The sequence below is a fragment of the Cydia fagiglandana genome, chromosome 19, assembly GCF_963556715.1.
Source record: "Cydia fagiglandana chromosome 19, ilCydFagi1.1, whole genome shotgun sequence".
Taxonomy (NCBI): Eukaryota; Metazoa; Arthropoda; class Insecta; order Lepidoptera; family Tortricidae; genus Cydia; species Cydia fagiglandana.
Genome location: NC_085950.1, coordinates 9,387,154 through 9,407,244, shown reverse-complemented (window position 1 = coordinate 9,407,244; position 20,091 = coordinate 9,387,154). Strand labels below are relative to the sequence as shown.

Genomic DNA, 20,091 nt, shown 5'->3' with positions numbered 1-20,091 from the left:
AGCAGAAGGGCGTCGGCGACCAGTACACCGCCGAACAGTTCTACAACCTCAGCCACCTCATGATCATACCGGCTCACTGTACAACACTATACAAAACCAGCTGTCCAAGGCCGGGCCTTCTTATGATCGTTAGTCTTAGAGCATTTAGTAACTGGAGACGCCTTGGCTGTCATTTTCTGTACAAAACAGTCTGCCGATTTTTGCGGGGGACGGGACGTCAAATGTATTGCTATTTCTACATGATTTGTACGCAACGTACAAATAGCCATGTCAGTCCATACAAAAGTTTGCACAATTATGCAAGGTTTTCGGCAGAGGGGCTCTTAAAGGCAACTCCGGTTATTAAATGTCGTAGGTCTATCCCCTATACCGCCTTACTGTACAATAATAAATTTGTATCTTCAGCGAATGACGTTTTAAAGTCGTTTGGTCCATCTAATATTGATATTTACAGTTTATTTTTTTTTAGCATTATACTTCGTTTTTTTTAGAATTAGAAATTAGGTAAACAATCTTGATGTGTCTTTTAATTGAAAAACACATATTAAAAATAAGTTACTGCAAATATGTAACAATTATGAATCCAATACGATCATTTATATTCTTCTGCTTTCATAAGTAATAGTTTTATATTTTTATAAAGCGTTTTTCAATTAAAAGACATGTCAAGATCGCTTACCTTCTTGCAAGTTCTTTCTAATTCTAAAAAAACGAACTATAGTCTTGTTATAGATGGAATAGTCTCTAGATATGGCTTAAATATTGTTATTCTAAATCGAACTTATTTTTCAGGACCCCGTGCCACAAGTCAGAGAAGCATTTGCAGCCAAACTACACAAAGGACTTTCAAAGGTTTTTATATTTTTATACCATTTCTCATATTACTATCAGATTGCCTTTTTACAAAGTCGTTTAAGTTCAGTGGACTGTGAGGATTTCATTAAACTATACGTAGGACGTCTATACTGTATGCATTATTATTTGCGTTATTTGACATCTGTCACTCACAACAGCAATACAACGTAAAATATCTTGCACATCGAAATCACAAAGGAAAACAATTGCACTGCTAACGTTTACGTTCTACGTCTTTTTTATTTTTATTTTAGGGTTGGCCGGACACCACCGTTATGAATCGGTAGTTGTCTAAGTAAATCGATATGAATTTTTCATTTTTCTTTTAATAAAAGTAAGGAAAAGGTGGATAATTAACTGTAAATATGGATATATTTATCGTCACCTAACAGACAACAAATTTGACACAGAAATAACATAAATAAACTTTAAAATAGATCCCCAGTTAGTTTAGATTTTGACGATGGGTGCGACCTACTCGGTCGGTGTATTAAATGCATTTACCTTGCGGGAAAACCATATAATTCTAGCTTTATTTAAATCACAAATAAAAATTCATTATACGTCACAATTCGATACCTCAGTCTACGTGCCATCCAATCGTAATCGCTTGCTGTGACAATCGATTTGGGTTAGTTACATCTCTATATACGTCAGTCACAATGTGTCAAATAACGCAAATAATAATGCATACAGTATAGTAGGTCTCTTAACTGTAGTAATTTTCAATATATAAAGCTTGCTATTTAGGTATATATTCTTTATTCTTTGAATAAATACAAGTATTGATGGCTAATTATACCTGCAGGATGGATTTTTTGTTAGATTCCCTCAAAATGCTCTAAATATTACCACAGGAGCCACGTAGTACTCATTGAAAATAGCGGTTTCAACCACAGAGTGGACAGATACAGTTAGGGTCGTATAACATTGTGTTTATGACAGGCCGAATTCGCACGGACATGCTTACTTATCGGGTTCGACCCACTCATCGCGTGGCTCACTTCGCGATATTGTCGCGTCACTACGAGTACATGCGGCCCACACCAATTTTGGCGTCTAGCAGTAGTACATAGTTGCCGCGCACCGCTATAGAACGGTCACCGTTACTATGGTCATATCTTACCACTTAAATTGTATCTCCCAATATTCTGTCCCTTGTTACATTTAATACCCCCCGGTTCAGGTCCCGTGCCCCAAAGACTTTTGCTCTACAAGTGTATAAAAATAATACTTCATTTTACAACCCTATTGTAAGAATGTGCCGCCTGTACAACGACCAGTGCCCTATTTTATAAAGCTACAAGTTACAATTTACAAGCGGAAGTCTCGTTCTAACACATAGGGTTAGAAAGAGACTTCCGCTTGTAAATTGTAACTTGTAGCTTTATAAAATAGGCCACTGGTATCTAAACATAGCCATATTGATATATTCAACTCGAGATTTGCAATCTTTCGGAAACAGGTTATGGAAGTTCTTTGCCATCGATCACCATTACATTAAGTTTCATTAATGTCTTTAATTTCCTCAATGTTTTGTGCCTAAAATTGTATTATTGTGTAATTAAGTTAGTTTGTATAGTAGTCTTAGTATAGTTGTAGTTTTCGCTCTAATATTTGTTTCATGATGTGCATACATGCTTTGGATGGCATTCCCAACCAAAAACCTGCTCTGAAAAGAATTATTCCATGTAATAAATGTTATCTGTTTTGTGTGCCTAATAAATAAAATAAAAAAATAAAATAAAATATCTGTCGTAATAGTCGCGTTTCGTTAGAGAGCGAACCTTCTGTACCTAGTATTATTATTTATTTTGTAGTTATATGTGTCATGTCTAAACACAAAGAAATAAGGGTTAAAAAATCACAGTTATGTCATAGGGCGGACACGCATACATCAAACATCAAAAATATGACCATACATCAAAAATATTTTGCGTTTATACAGGTTGTCCCAGAATTCGACGTCAAGCCGTAAACGGATGATAGACCAAGTCATAACAGTTATCATAAAAATACAAAAAAAAATCCAACTCATGTAAAAAAATCCAACTCATGTTCTTTAAAAATTATGGTCACTTTAAAAATTCACTAAAAAATCCACACCCTGTAATTATTCAAGATTACACAATAATAAAAAAATTAGAATAAATTATGGAATTTGTAGTAACAAGAGTTAAAGAACCATTACAGGTGTGGATTTTTTAGTGAATTTTTAAAGTGACCATAATTTTTTTAAAACATGAGTTGGATTTTTTTTTTGTATTTTTATGATAACTGTTATGACTTGGTCTATCATCCGTTTACGGCTTGACGTCGAATTCTGGGACACCCTGTATGTGTGCGCGGCACGTCTGTACACACGTCATTGTGTATGTGTGGGTAAGTCGCTTTACTGAGAGGACGCCAGAAGTCCGCCAGATTCATGTCGCGGCCAGTCGCGGGGCGAGGTAATGCGAGTCGGGGCGGGGCGGTGAGTGGCCGTTCTGTATGATAATAATACTACTACTACTACCACCACTACTACTACTAGTACTACTACTACTACTTATTCTGTGGTTATGTCTTTGCCCGTTGTTCAGGTGTTAATGTGTTTGTTGTCCAGGGTATCCCGAACAAGTGTCTGCCGCTGGACTTCATGGGCATGTACGCGCTGGGCGGGCGCGAGCCGGAGCGGCGCCTGCGCGGGCTCGTGCGGCAGTACATGCTGGCCGACGTGGTGCGCCGCCGCGAGTACATCCGGAACATCACCGTCGGCACCAAGGGTCAGTCGGGGGACTAAGGGCTGATTTAGACGGCGCACGAACTCGCATGCGATTTTAATTACACTGCGGACTTATGGTTACGTCCAATTCAACAGACCGGTCAATACCCGCAATATAATGAAACTCGCATGCGAGTTCTCGCATCGTGTACAGACAACGTAACACAACTAGTTGCGACCGATCGCCCAATCGCGTTGCGATATATCGGAGCGGCCAAGGTGTCTGAACACGCACTCTAACGCCCTGGCAATAGAGGCGTGTTCAGATATTTATCAGCGCCTCAGCCGCTCCGATATATCTGATGGCGACTGTACGTACGCCTAGACCAGAGGTAGTATAACCCATTTGTACGGATTATGTTTTGTCCACGTAATGTCATATGTCAACTAATGCAATATTCCATTAGACCTGGAATCCTCAATTATTTTAAATAGCAACTGATTTAAAATGAAATGTTAAAATTCGTCATCAAAAATGTGTTTGCTTTAATAAATGTCTGTTTTTAAATGTGCCAGTGGAACGAGCGGTGTCCCAGCTGCCACACATCCTGCCGGACTACATGCTGGTGTTCGCGGTGCCGGTGCTCACGCACGACCCCTACTTCGAGGCGTACGACAACGTGGCACAACTTAAGGTACACCACATTACATGTGACAGTGGAACGAGCGGTGTCCCAGCTGCCACACATCCTGCCGGACTACATGCTGGTGTTCGCGGTGCCGGTGCTCACGCACGACCCCTACTTCGAGGCGTACGACAACGTGGCACAACTTAAGGTACACCACATTACATGTGACAGTGGAACGAGCGGTGTCCCAGCTGCCACACATCCTGCCGGACTACATGCTGGTGTTCGCGGTGCCGGTGCTCACGCACGACCCCTACTTCGAGGCGTACGACAACGTGGCACAACTGAAGGTACACCACATTACATGTGACAGTGGAACGAGCGGTGTCCCAGCTGCCACACATCCTGCCGGACTACATGCTGGTGTTCGCGGTGCCGGTGCTCACGCACGACCCCTACTTCGAGGCGTACGACAACGTGGCACAACTTAAGGTACACCACATTAAATGTGACAGTGGAACGAGCGGTGTCCCAGCTGCCACACATCCTGCCGGACTACATGCTGGTGTTCGCGGTGCCGGTGCTCACACACGACCCCTACTTCGAGGCGTACGACAACGTGGCACAACTTAAGGTACACCACATTAAATGTGACAGTGGAACGAGCGGTGTCCCAGTTGCCGCACATCCTGCCGGACTACATGCTGGTGTTCGCGGTGCCGGTGCTCACACACGACCCCTACTTCGAGGCGTACGACAACGTGGCACAACTTAAGGTACACCACATTAAATGTGACAGTGGAACGAGCGGTGTCCCAGCTGCCGCACATCCTGCCGGACTATACATGCTGGTGTTCGCGGTGCCGGTCCTCACGCACGACCCCTACTTCGAGGCGTACGACAACGTGGCACAACTGAAGGTACACCACATTACATGTGACAGTGGAACGAGCGGTGTCCCAGCTGCCACACATCCTGCCGGACTACATGCTGGTGTTCGCGGTGCCGGTGCTCACGCACGACCCCTACTTCGAGGCGTACGACAACGTGGCACAACTTAAGGTACACCACATTACATGTGACAGTGGAACGAGCGGTGTCCCAGCTGCCACACATCCTGCCGGACTACATGCTGGTGTTCGCGGTGCCGGTGCTCACGCACGACCCCTACTTCGAGGCGTACGACAACGTGGCACAACTTAAGGTACACCACATCTACATCTAAACTAAAGTATTACTTCTTATCACTGGACACCGTCAGTCAGCGTCAAAAATAAAGCGGTGTTTTCGACTTTTCATGGCTTTCGAGTTAATCAGGGCATGGGACCAGACTTGATTTAAAGCAAACTATGGGATAAGGCGCGTAAATCAACTGTAGCAAGAGCAACACAGCACATTAAGATGCAAGGTTGAAAACCTAGCTACATTACTTATTTACATTGAAAAAAATCATAATCAGCATACTGGATTTTTTACAGCCAGATCCATTTATAATGAATGCCGTTTCTTATGTATTTTAAATGGTTTGTCAGGTGATGAAGCAGTGCATCTGGTTCGTGTTGGAGCCCCTGATCACCCGCAACGACTTCTACTGCTACGGCTTCTACAAGAGCCTCGTCGAGCGCATGAAGAACCACAAGGACGCCCTGCACGAATCTGACGACAACTACAATTATGTAAGATTTAATATATACTCGCAAGTTATTGACGACCGGGCTGGCCTAGTGGGGAGTCTTCTACTGCTACGGCTTCTACAAGAGCCTCGTCGAGCGCATGAAGAACCACAAGGACGCCCTGGACGAATCTGACGACAACTACAATTATGTAAGATTTTATATAAACTCGCAAGTTATTGACGACCGGGCTGGCCTAGTGGGGAGTCTTCTACTGCTACGGCTTCTATAAGAGCCTCGTCGAGCGCATGAAGAACCACAAGGACGCCCTGCACGAATCTGACGACAACTACAATTATGTAAGATTTTATATAAACTCGCAAGTTATTGACGACCGGGCTGGCCTAGTGGGGAGTCTTCTACTGCTACGGCTTCTATAAGAGCCTCGTCGAGCGCATGAAGAACCACAAGGACGCCCTGCACGAATCTGACGACAACTACAATTATGTAAGATTTTTATATATACTCGCAAGTTATTGACCACTGGTCTGGCCTAGTGGGTAGTCTTCTACTGCTACGGCTTCTACAAGAGCCTCGTCGAGCGCATGAAGAACCACAAAGACGCCCTGCAGGAATTTGACGACAACTACAATTATGTAAGATTGTATATATACTCGCAAGTTATTGATGACCGGTCTGGCCTAGTGGGGAGAATAATTTGATTTGTTCCCAAAGTTCTGTTTTGATAGTTTCATTAATGAATCAAATGTGTGTATTTCAGAAAATGTGGGCGATCTGCGACCTGGCCATGTCCGTGATCTGGGCTCGCTCGGCCAGCTTCGAGATGCGCGACTTCCCCTCGGACGCGCGCATCCCCACCATGTACTTCGCTCCCCAGAACGAGTTCTTCGTCAACACCCGGGTGTTCCTGCCGCCCGAGCTGCAGGTACGCGGAGACCATAGACCATAGATTAGGAATTAGACTGGTTTAGAGTAATTATTTCATGCAACCGATGATGCCAAAAATGCGGGGGTGCGCGGGACGACGTGAGCGAAGTCCCGTGCCGAGATTGGTCCGTTCAAAGACACGGTCGTCACACAAAGACACTTTCGACTCGAACACGGAGTAAAATTACCGTATGCGTGGCAGAGGGGGTAGCGCGACTATGCTCAGTCTGGAGGATGTTTTGTCTGTGCCACATACAGACACACTAGAGATGGGCCGAATATGGACTTTGCCGAATACGAATATTCGGCCGAATGGTCGGTTCGAATCATACCGAACCGAATATTCGGTTGGGCTAAAACGCTGAAATGCTGAAAACAAGTTCATACAAGTACGCGATTTGCACTCCGCACGTGTTTTTGACCTTTCCCCCTCTGGATCGACCGGAAATGTTTATAAAAAGAAATGGAACCCTCTCATGCCTGACCGCGAAGTGAACCCGCGTCGGCTATAGCGGACGCCCTAAAAAAGAATTTGTTTATTGTAAATATTCGGTAGTTCGAACCGAACTATTCGGCCGTATACGAACATTGAAAAATATGCCGAATATGCCCAAATAATTACCGAATATTCGGCCCATCTCTAAGACACTTTCACTATATTCCTCTCTCGTCGAATGATGGGCCTTATTACAGTTCATTTTTATAGGAATTAAGAAATATCTACAAACATTTTACGTTGTAACGTATGGAAGATTAGCACGTTAATTTGATACTGTTAACTTATTCGTATTTCTTATGTTATTGTGCAGTTCCAGCCGAAGAAGCCGATGACGGCCGAGGCGGCGCCGCGCGGCAAGAAGCGCTCGCGGCCCGCCACCGACAATATAGACACCAACGACGTCGAGGTAACACACTATCACATATTTGTTCTTATAATATTTAAAACTTCCGCGTTTTGAACACATATTAACTCACATTTATAGAGGGGTCTATCGCGAATTTATATTCACCTCACCAGCTCGGAAAGGCTTACTTTGCACTTAAAAAACTGATAGCAAAGTTGCATTTTATTCACATGTGAGGCAAAGTAATCAAGTGCAAGTATTTTCTTATGTTTTCTGGTAGAATTGACTTTTAAATGATGATTTTTGATGATAAAATATTGAATAACATTCATTTGGATTTGATTTGGTTTGTTTTTGTTTGATATTTTAGATTTGATATTCGTTTCGGGTTAGTGTGGTGAAAAAATTTGTGTTTCACTCGGGGGCATATGTTGTTTAACCCTCGTGCTTCGAGAATTGGAATCTTGAGCGTTGCGAGGGTATCAATATTAGCACGAGCGGTTAAACAACAACCTTGTAAAACAAATAACTATTTATTACCTTTATTTACCGACGTTTCGACACAGATTTCACTGTACAATTAACATTAGGTGTAGTGGGTGGTTTTAAAATGTGACGTCTACCCCAAACTTTTTTATACACTTTTCGTGGGGTAGCACAAATCTTTGTTTTGACATTTTGCTGGGACATCAGTTAGCCGCGACCATGACCAGTGAAACCTGCGAGGAAATGTCAGTAAATGAAGGTAATAATATAAATTCGCGATAGACCCGTCTATAAATGTGAGTTAATATTTGTTCTTGCTAAGGGTGGTATTCCACCTTGTCTGAGATCTTGGTCAAATGTCCATTGCATCTCACTCTCTCATCAAGCAAAATGTGAGACGCAAATCCACATTGTACCATGATATTGGACAGATGGAATGCACTCATGCCATGAAATGCCGGCCGGATTGACGAGGGAAACGAAACAGTTTAGTAAGACGAGGCTGGCTATTCCCTATTAGAGCCCCCGAGCCTTTAGTACTGTTCTCCAAATACGAACTATGTTTATGGAGCATTCCATGAAATTGTCTACCGTTGTCCCGTACAAACGCGAAGTTTCTGAAGATTTAAAGGTATAAGAGTTTCCTTTTCTATGACAAATGGTCAAAAATGTGCACGAAACATAATCGCCTGCTTTAAATGCCGAGAAAAAAGTCGCAACACAGCAAATAAAATGCGTTTGTACGGGACAGCCCGTGGAATGCTCCTTATTAGGAATAGGGGGTTGGGAAATTGATGCATCGAGGCGGTTTGTTTACAAAGGGCCTACCGGGAAACGCGAAAATCGAAATTTAGTTATCTGCCTCTTTATCGCTCGAATATGCAAGAGTTATAGAAAGGTTAGATGAGCGTTTTTTTATTTATTTTTTGCTATTTTTATATATTGTGACCTTTATTGCTACTTTTGTGTTATTTCTACTCAGAAGCATGAGCCCTTTCGATCCTAATGGGATAAAAAATGTCCTAGAGTTTTTTTCCTATTGTGTCACCATTTCTCCATATACTTTGTATGGCGGTAACAAAAAGGAAAGTTTGAAAAATGTATGGAATTTTAGGACACTTTTTTTCTCCTATAAGGATGAAAAGGGCTCGCGATCCTGACCTGAAATAACACAATAGATGCATTGAAATTCACAATATATAAAAATGGCAAAAAATAAACGAATCGCTCAGATAACTAAATTTCGATTTTCTTGTTTCGCGGTAGACCCTCAGATTGTGAACCCTATTATAGTTCGTTTTTTTAGCATTAGAAAGAACTTGCAAGAAGTTAAGCGATCTAGACATGTCTTTTAATTGAAAAACGCTTAAAAACCATAAACTATTACTTATGAAAGCGGAAGAATATAAATGATCGTATTAGATTCATAATTGTTACATATTTGCCGTAACTTATTTTGAAAATGTGTTTTTCAATTAAAAGACACATCAAGATTGTTTACCTTTTTTCTAATGCTAAAAAAAACGAGGTATAGATAAATACACCGGTCAAATCTTACAATAAAAAAACAATGCGTGATGTAGTTCTGTATTTTTTGTATATTGTTTATAGTCCTTAGAGGAATGTGAGACTATGTTTTGCAAGCAAAAAAAAGTTGTGCTCTCTGCGTAATTTGCGAAAAACTGCAAAAATTTCGGACTTTTTTCAGATTTTACAGTTTCATCATAAAACTATGGGTTTTTGGTCAAAACTTGCTATGAAATTTTGAAAGAATATTAAATTTGGAACAATTTAAGCCCACAAACAGCGCCGTATGTCAAATAGTTCTTGAGATATGGGGCTTTAAAAAAAGGGTATTTTTTTCCTTGGAATGAAATTACAAGTTTTTCCTATATTTTAAGACAAATATCGGCACAACCGCTCATGCTATGATATATATGGCAATGAAAGTTATAGCAAATTTAATTACCTTTCATTTAAGTGCTAGAAAAAGTCAGTAAGTCTTACAGTACTGAAGTTATCGTAAAAAAATGAAATTGCTATAATGGGGAAGGCAACTAATGTATTGTTTTAGGCATTATCAAAATCCCTTCAAAAGGCGGTACCATTGTCGAGAACGCAATCTACGATTATCTTTTACCGGTTTTCCCCGATAGCAGTAGAGCGACGTCTGAGATCAACCATTTTTAAAATGCACTCACGCCACTCACCTCTTAAGCACTTCATTCATTCAGTAATGAAATCAAGACACAATCTGTAGTTTGGCTTGTTCCTCGGCCCCACTTTTTGGTTGTAGCCGTAGATTTCATGATGCCAATTCTGATTTTACAATTTGTTATGGTTTTGAACTTGTTTTAATACGACCGACCTTGACAATAGTTCACGGTAATCGGCGTGGTGTTGGTGAAACACACTAAAATTACTGGAAGTCATGTCATTAGTATCTAGCTTGCGCTCGCTTATTGGTGCTCTTGAGTGTACTCTGAGTCGTGGTAATGGTAATACAAGATCACGATAAAATCCTAACCATAACAAATTGATACATCAGAATCAGTTACCATTACCCACCCTAGGTATACGTTTGTGTTATAATCCACGGGTCTTAACTGGCAATATCCTGTTACTACTAGTCTGTACTAGATAGGTGTATAAACTGACAAACCAAATCATTTATAGAAAAAGAACTGAACGAAACACGTAGGAAAGTATAGATAAGTGTGTGTTAACATGATGTGCCAAGCCGGGCGGATCGCATACATTTGTTTCATATCGGTAAGCTTACATACCGGTTTCTTTAGCCCTTGACTCGTATAAGCGATATTAATAATGAACTACAGCATCATGTTGAGTAACTGGCGTGATTGGCGTTGGGCGAGCTTTTATAAGATAATTAAAGAGAATATTAATTAAGTTAAGATTAAAAAACCCGTTTAGAACACCCTAAATCCGATAAATTTCCAAATATTTTTAGTTAAATGCCTATATCTACAATCCGAAAAAAGTTTCACTTGTATCGTGGTTTCATAAAACCACACAATTACTTGTTTTCTATTGATAAATTGACCCATTTACTTTCCAATTATTTTTATTTTTTACTATAAATACATTTATTTTATACAGTAAATACTACTAGTGAAAGAGGTATTGCTAGTTACAACCCGTGGATTGACAACTCTCTGAGCAGTAGCACCACATTCATTTCAGCCTTAACAACCATTGGAAATGAATTTGTAATTTATTGTGTAAATTCGGTAAACCATTGAAGAAGTTTTGATATAGGTACTGGTTACATGACAAGACTGAGTCACATACATGCCCTATAACTAAACGTTTACCTAGAGTGGGTAATGGTAGCTGATTCTGATGAATCATTATGTTACGGTTAGGATATTATCGTGATCTTGTATTACCACGACTCAGAGTTCACTCAAGAGCACCAATAAGCGAGCGCGAGCTAGATACTACTAGTATCTAGTATCATACTAGTGACATGACTTTCAGTGTGTTTATCCAACACCACGCCAATTGCCGTGAACTATCCCCGTCAAGGTCGGTCGTATGAAAACAAGTTCAAAATCATAACAAATTGTTAAATCGGAATCGGCATCGTGGGATCTGTGGCTACAAGCAAAAAAATGGAGCCGAGAAACAAGCCAAACTACAGATTGTGTCTTGATTTCATTACTGAATTGAAGTGCTTAAGAGAGGGGTGCATTTTAAAAATGGTTGATCTCCGACGTCGCTCTACTGCTATCGGGGAAAACCGGTAAAAGATAATCGTATATTGCGTTCTCGACGATGGTACTGCCTTTTGAAGGGATTTTGACAATGCCTTAAACAATACATCAGTTGCCTTCCCCATTATAGCAATTTCATTTTTATACGATAACTTCAGTACTGTAAGACTTACTGACTTTTTCTAGCACTTAAATGAAAGGTAATTAAATTTGCTATAACTTTATTCATTGCAATATATATCATAGCATGAGCGGTTGTGCCGATATTTGTCTTAAAATATAGAAAAACTTGTAATTTCATACCAAGGAAAAAAATACCCTTTTTTTAAACCCCCATATTTCAAGAACTATTTGACATACGGCGCTGTTTATGGGCTTAAATTGTTCCAAATTTAATATACTTTCAACATTACATAGCAAGTTTTGACCAAAAACCCATAGTTTTACAATAAATCTGTAAATTCTGAAAAAAGTCTGAAATTTTTGCAGTTTTTCGCAAATCACACAGAGAGCACAACTTTTTTTTGCTTGCAAAACATAGTCTCACATTCCTCCAAGGACTCCAAACAATATATAAAAAATACATAACTACATCACGCATTGTTTTTTTAGGAGATTTTTTTGTAAGATTTGACTGGTCTAAAATTCCATGGAAGAAATGCGACCCTGTAGCGTGTTGTTGTTGTTGTTGTTGCAAGCTGCCGCGGCCGCGCGCGCGCGCTGGCAGCCCGCCGCGCGCGCTGCCCGGGGTCATTGACCTCAAGGTAACCACCCCAGCCCTGCCGCGCGACTCTACTCTGTGTTGCATACTCTTGGTTGCCCGTCCTTACATATCCACTCAACCGTCCGGCCCGCGAGACTGTTTTCCTGTCAACCGTCCGGGTTTTTTCAGCGACGCACGCCCCGCGCAGCGCATTCACAACTTTCTACAAAAATTATGACTACACTGCCGTCTAAATTTTTTTAGAGCTAACTATGTAGTTAGGCTACGTTGTCGCATCGAGAGAATTAGTAAATAATGCCAAAATATTCCCTTAAATGGCTGTGAAATCAATTCTTTCTTCCACCCCTTTGAATAGTAAGGTCGGACGGTTAAGAGCATATTGGTTTCGGATACTATGCTATCGTCGGACGGTCAAGTGGATATTTCAGATTTTGGTTTCTTGCAATAGTGAATTCGCTTTTATTGGATTCATAATTTTATTTTTACTTTTATGACTTGTTAATTATTTTTTTTATATCAACTTGATCAACTTCTGTAGCCTTACCACGAGTTTGACACTGATATATTCGCTAACGTGTGCGAAACATACTTTCGATGCATTTGGCTTGTACTGGCATATTAGTGCAAGCGAAATGTATTGAAAAAAAGCTACGCACGCTTTAGCGAATGTCAATATGAAAATCGTGGTAATAGATAATATATCTTGTTGTGCCTTTTTTGTAATGTTTTAATATTGTTTTGTATGGACAAAGGTTCTTATATATATGATATGTAAATATTAATTTCACGTAAAGCTGTTATAGTTTATTGTAAGTTTTGTTCCTTGCATGTAATATTATTCATATCGATGTTTCTCGTGAAAAACTCACAAATGTTCATCATAATATTCAGATCAAAATCAGTACACTTATCATACTTAATATTTTCTAAATACACTTTAATGATGTAAGCAAAATATTCAATAAATATTCAAGCTCAAAATTTTATAATATTATATTTTACTTTAAAATTTCATTGTCATCGAAGCCCTATAGGAATAATCTCTGTATCCACATTCTCATCGTAACATGTACATTCCAGCCATCGGAGGCGTCCGACACGCAGATCCAGCTGCCGGGGCTCGAGCAGCCGCCCGAGACCGACGTGGACGAGCCGCCCGGCAAGCGACCCAACTCCGAGTGAACGACATACAACAAGATTATACACGGACGGATAGAGGCATACACATTTTGTACATTGACTTACATCTAAGCGGTAATGGGGCATTAAATATGGTACTAGTTCAGCGGTGACGAAGCCCAAAAGCCTGTCCGCCCTCGGAATACCCACCTGGCGCGAAGTGGCGCAAAATAGGGCAGAAAGGCTCTTGTGTCAGAGGCCAAGATCCTTTTTGGGTCAGTGATGTATGTATGTATGTATGTATGAACTAGTTCAGCGGTGTTAGTCACGAATTCCAGCCATTCGTGCAGTCTAACGCAACTAGTTGCGACTAATAGCGCGGGTAATGCGAACTCGTCACCTAATCGCGCGCGTAATGCGAACTCGTCAATCAATAGCGCGCGTAATGCGAACTCGTCAACCAATCGCGCGCATAATGCGAACTTGTCAACCAATCGCGCGCGTGATGCGAACTCATCAACCAATCGCGTTGTAGCAGTGTCACAGCTGTATTGGCCCCTGTCATGCCTCATTATTATTGCCCGTAAAGCCAGTCCCTAGATATCTATGTCGATAATTTTGTACTTTTGGAGCGTTCCATGAAATTGTATACCTTTTGTCCCGTACAAACGCGAATTTTCTGAAGATTTACAGGTATAAGAGTTTCCTTTTCTATGACAAATGGTCAAAAATATGCACAGAAAAATAATCGCCTGCTTCAAATGCCGAAAAGGAGGTCGCAACACAGGAAATAAAATGCGTTTGTACGGTCCGTGGAATGCTTTCTTTACCCATTGAACGGTCACGGTCATCGGTCTAGACACGGTCACCAAGTTTACAGACAAGGTAACCCCTGGCTGGTTTACATCCGAGTTGGTGTACCGCCAAATTCCTTTGTGAAATACCGACCAAGGTGATCTTGACCCTTAAAAGCTTGGTCTACATCATACTCGAAAATTTCCCCCGTATGCGAGTGACCCAATATAAATCTTACTTTAAAGTATAAATTACATTAGCAGAGCATAACACTTGGCGTTCTTGGCGCTGATGTGACTTTGTGAGGATTTATTGGCGTTCTTGGCATCAAAAGGGGACAAAACTGGACTTGAGTAGTGTTGACATTTTAAATGTGTACCTTTTTTTTCAAGAAACTAAAATTTTGGGTGTTTTCTATGCATAATCACTGGTATTGTATTATTTTAATAACAGAACAGTCGTGAAATTTTTCGCGTTCTTGGCATCAAAAGGGGACAAAACTGGACTTAAATAGCGTTGAAATTTTAAATGTGTACTTTTTTTCGAAAAACTGTAAAATTTTGGGTGTTTTCTGTGCAAAATCACTGGTATTACATATATACAAAATTTCACGAGAATCGGTTCAAAAATGCAACTAGCAGAGGAGAACATCCGGACATACAAAAACATTTCTACCCAAGCTGAAATGAAGACCTTCGCTAACGCTCGGTCAATAAAAGAAAGTTCCAAATTCAAGAGCGCTAAAGTCTACGACGTTAAATAAAATTAACCGTATCATCTGTATTCTGTATACGGGTAAATATAAATAAAACTAAAATTACCCTAAATGCCTATAGGGACCGTGCGCGTTGGAGGGTCTGCCATCTTGTGGTCTGAATCGGAAACATTATGTGCACATAGTGTACATTACCAAAGCAAGTGCTACCATCTACCGTTCTACTTGGTACGTTTCCTTGTGCATAGGTTCTGCCATCTTGTGGGCTACATCGGAAGCATAAACGACATATTTACGCCTCGCGCCAAAAATCTGACGGCCCCTATGCTGCCCCCTATAGTTCATGCACGGGGCCTATAGGAGCCATACTTATTTGCTCCATACCAAGAGTTACTTTATATTGGATATGTCAACATGTCTCAAATTGAAAGACGGAGTCACAGAAACTTGGCATTTATATTATACAAAATAAAGCCGAGTTTCGACTGTCGAAAAATTGGATTTGTCCGAATAATTTATTTGATAGGTATTTAAAATGGTGTGTAAGAGCTTCTCATTCTTAAGAGATGAATAAAAACATGTAATTTGTGTAAAGAATGACGAAAGACTAAGGCAAGAATGGTACTGTAGTTATTTTAAGTCATTTCAAATGATACTTCTTATAACTCGGTTTATGTTAATGTGACTGCAGCATTTATTTCGTTTGCTTTTTCTAAAAGTCATAGTAATGAAATTTGGGTTCCGATATAGCATTAAAAACTGCAATTTCACAAACCACCAGTCTTTGAATAGGTATAAGTTTTATAAACGCAAACTTTATGATGTTACGGACTATTTAAGTAATCAGAAAACTAAAGGATCAGAATCATATATTTTCAACTACCTACGCCCCTTAATGACTGCCATTCCTATTTAATGGGCCAAAATAATCGAAGTTTTTAGTAAATCTTGAACTGATTACTGAAATCAAAGAGTAGAGTGTATAAAGGCGGATTGTCAAAGTATAATTATGTAGCCACTGTAAATTTACTGCCATCTTTCGACAGAAGATTAAAACTGTTAGAACGCCTTTGATCCTTATTCTTTTACTGATATCAGTAAATTAACACATATGTGTTAATTTGTTAAATATTCAAATTAACGCCATCTACTCGACTGTAGGCCAAAGGTTATGGCGCCATCGCTTGAAATGATTGCACCATACCTTTGGCCTCCTCTCGAGTAGATGGCGTTAATATTAATATTTAACAAGTTAACACATATCAGTGAAAGAATAATGATCAAAGTCAAATGGCGTTCTAACAAAATCTTCTGTCGAAAGATGGCAGTAAATGTACTATAGCTACATAATTTACTATGACAGTAAATCTCTATTTTAAATTCACTTTGCTTAAATGTTAAGATGAATTTTGTCTATTTTCTGGATTAATCTATTTTAACTTTAACGTGTTCTAAGTTAAGGACATTACCGACATCTTATGAGTCGCTTAACTTCAAACTCGGGTAAATCCATCTGTCAGATTATGCGATTTTGGTATTAAGAAAACGTAATAGGGTAGATATTTGCTGAGAGGGTCCAATGGATTTACCCGAGTTTGAAGTTAAGCGACACTTATGTCATTATTATAACAGTATGATTTTGTTCTTTCTGAAGGACAATGGGTAGAACGTTTCATTACATTCTTCATCACCATGTCTTAAGTTGACATTTGAAGGAGTGATATATCGATTAAGTCGAGTCTGTAATATAGAATTATAATCATAAGTTTCTAGATTTTAATACGTAAATTTGTTTGCCCGTTGTTTTAAGTTTGTATTTACGGCTGATAGTTATCTGTTCATTTTCGTTTCGACAAAATCTTAAAATTTAAACAATTATGTTTTTACTATTCTGACTTAATTGTATCAATTATAAATTCATTCGGACACTTCATGGACATCGTAGCTAGTTATCTTATGAATTACTTAAGTCTTAAATATTAGCAGTTTCTTCGTGATATTATTATCTTACAAAAGAAGAACTATTTACCTTTTCGCCGCCGCGTCAATGAAGTAATAGTGTCGTTAAACCATGTCAAAAGTTGCACGCAAACCTGACCAAAACCACGACTTGATATGAAGTCGTGGTGTGTGGGGCACGAAATGTACTGACTTTATATCGAGTCAATGGCGGCGAAAAGGTTAATTTCCTAGCGGATCCCGCTATAAAGATGTGTGTATTTTCTCGAAATCGTTTCACTTATTATTAAGTTTTATTTTTAATATTTTTTAAAAGATAAACTCGGAAATATTCGTATGGAGATGAGTAATGTGTTGTAGTTAGGAACAGAATATTACAGTTCCTATCTGGTTAGGCTGTGTAGGTTTGTGGCATTTTTAAAGGGGCGAAAAGATTTATGTCAGAGGACTAGAGTAATTTTTTCAATGATCACAGTGTATGTACCTGGACTCTAATCGTTCAGTGGACAAGGGTGCCTAGCCAAGATGCCAATCGTTGCCAGCAAACGAAACGGTAATCTCCCTCTATTACTTAGCGTATCGTTCGAACGGAACGAACGATTGGCATTATGGCTAGGTACCCTGGGATGGAATATACATCTCGTTCACTCTAGGCTCGTGGAAAAGAGATGAAAAGATAAGGGATACGCATCCCAGATTGTATTCAATGGTCAAAGCTACCCAACGAAAATTGTTCTTTATAACACGTACATAAGTATTTGTGACGTTCCACGGCAAAAGGTTCCTTATGGCGGCTGGCGCTTACGTGGCATAGCGCCGCAATAATATTGGAGCGGCGTTAATAATAGCGTAAGCGCCAACCTCCATAAGGTACCTTAACCAGTGGGACGTCACATTTTTGTAACTGTACGTTTTTTTTGCTCGGTGTCCAAACTGTGTTTCGAGCCTGGCAATAGTGTATTGTTTTTAATTTTAATTTAAATTCACTTTTGTATTCAATTAAGTGTACCAAAAATTGGATTACAACTGACGGCGGTGACGCGACGCGTGCGTCGAGACGATTCTCTGTAGTTATATATTAAATAATAAATATAACACTTTGTTTTTTATTTAATTCCTCCATAAATAAATACAACATGGTATACATAAAAAACAATATCACATATATTACAATCTAAATCTCAACCAAATCTCCCATATATTACAATGTAAATCTCAACCAAATCTCCCATATATTACAATGTAAATCTCAACCAAATCTCCCATAATTGGCACTTAGTAAAAAGTTGATGACACTTTAGCACCTTATGGCTCATTTAGAGGATGCGAGAACACGCATGCGAGTTTCTTTACATTGCGGGTTTTGATCGGTCGGTTGAATTGGACGTAACCAACAATCCGCGAGGTAACTAAAATCGCATGCGAGTTCGCGCGCCGTCTAAATCAGTCCTTACTCCTTTGTAATAAGGCGAAAAATATAAACGTATATTTAACGTCGGTTATACCAGCGCACTAGTATGCAGCGGAACCAGTAGTCCGCAGTCAGGCCGAGGTGTGAGGCTGCGAAAGAACTAACGCACGGGGCGTCCCATAGGAGGTAACCGTAATAATTTATAACAATTAGATTAGGCAACTCGCCAGTAACTGGCCGACCTAAACTAAACTTACTGCTGTGGCCCAACGACCCGAAGTGGATCTTGGCCTCCGACACCAAAGACTGTCATGCTACTCTGTCTAACGCCGTTTCTGTCCAGTCGACGGCGCCGAGTTCGCTAAAGCCTCCTCCACACTCGTGCGCGAATCGCGGCGCGAAGCCGCGAACGCGAGTGTGGCGTCGATTTTCGCAGACAGCGAAAATCGGCTTCGCCCGCGATTCACGCGCATAGTCTGGAGGGGGCTTAAGGTCTTTCTGTACTAAAAATGAATTCAATTCACCTATAAACAAAATTCCTTTTAGTATAAGGTTTCAATAACTGGCCACCTATACTAAAATTAATTATATTTATAGGTGAATAGAAATCATTTTTGGCTTGGGGTGGCCGACTGGCGAATTACCCTATTTAACTTTATTTGTTTTATGCGTCAGTCACCAGTACTGGTGGATTGGTATACTGCGTTTAAATCTCTTTAAATTGTCTACGGGATGTAATCTTGAGCTTAGTCTTTTTTAATAAATTTATCTGTATATATAGATATGTCACAACTCTTTCAATTTTTTCTATACATGTACGGGTTGAGGCTTGACCCAATACTCCCTAATCTCCTGCAGACTCTTCCCCCTCGTCTCGGGCACCCAGAGGGCCGTGTACACCACGCCCCACGCCGTCACGACCGCGAACACGTAGAACACCACGTGTACACCGAACGCGGTCGCTACGGGCGTGTAGAACAGCAGTCATGGCAGGGCTTGTTAACGTTACCAATTCACATTATAAAGTAACGTTACTTAACGTTAAAATCATAAATATACCTTATTACCGGTAGTAAACGGTAACGATACTTGGTAACTTAACATTATTATAACGTTAGCTAGTTAACGTTAATTTTACCGGTAAATCTACTTTTTATTGCAGGGCTTCTTAACGTTACCCAATTCCCATTATAAACTAACGTTACCCAACTAACGTTAACACTATGGTTCATTAAGCTGATATTTGCTTGTAATTTCATATACTATTTTAAGGCCAGTAGACCTTATTGACCATAAATACGGTAGGGCTTCTGTCAAATTTAAATCAGTCAAAATACATTAAAGATAATTATGTACGTTAGTAAAACTCAACTTTAATTCTAGTAGTTAAGAGTTCATAGTCTTTTGTCATTATTCTTCATGTTTATCAAATGAAAGAGGTGTATTCTACTTGTTTAAGATCTTTGTCTAATATGCATTGCGTCTCCCTCTCTCATTATGCAAAATGTGAGACGCGAATACACATTGGACCGAGATTGGACAGATAGAATA

General features: G+C 39.9%; 1 protein-coding gene across 1 annotated transcript in view; it reads left to right on the top strand.

Annotated features, from left to right (window-relative positions):
- The window catches only part of LOC134673783 (sister chromatid cohesion protein PDS5 homolog B), a 49,663-nt gene extending 31,439 nt beyond the window's left edge, over nt 1-18,224 (top strand). The window contains exons 13-19 of the mRNA XM_063531809.1: nt 793-852; nt 3,461-3,620; nt 4,136-4,254; nt 5,721-5,864; nt 6,583-6,747; nt 7,559-7,654; nt 13,622-18,224. Of these exons, the coding sequence (XP_063387879.1) occupies nt 793-852; nt 3,461-3,620; nt 4,136-4,254; nt 5,721-5,864; nt 6,583-6,747; nt 7,559-7,654; nt 13,622-13,723 (846 nt within the window). The 3' untranslated portion in view covers nt 13,724-18,224. The remainder of the gene's footprint in view (nt 1-792; nt 853-3,460; nt 3,621-4,135; nt 4,255-5,720; nt 5,865-6,582; nt 6,748-7,558; nt 7,655-13,621) is intronic.
- Nucleotides 18,225-20,091: the final 1,867 nt, after the last annotated feature.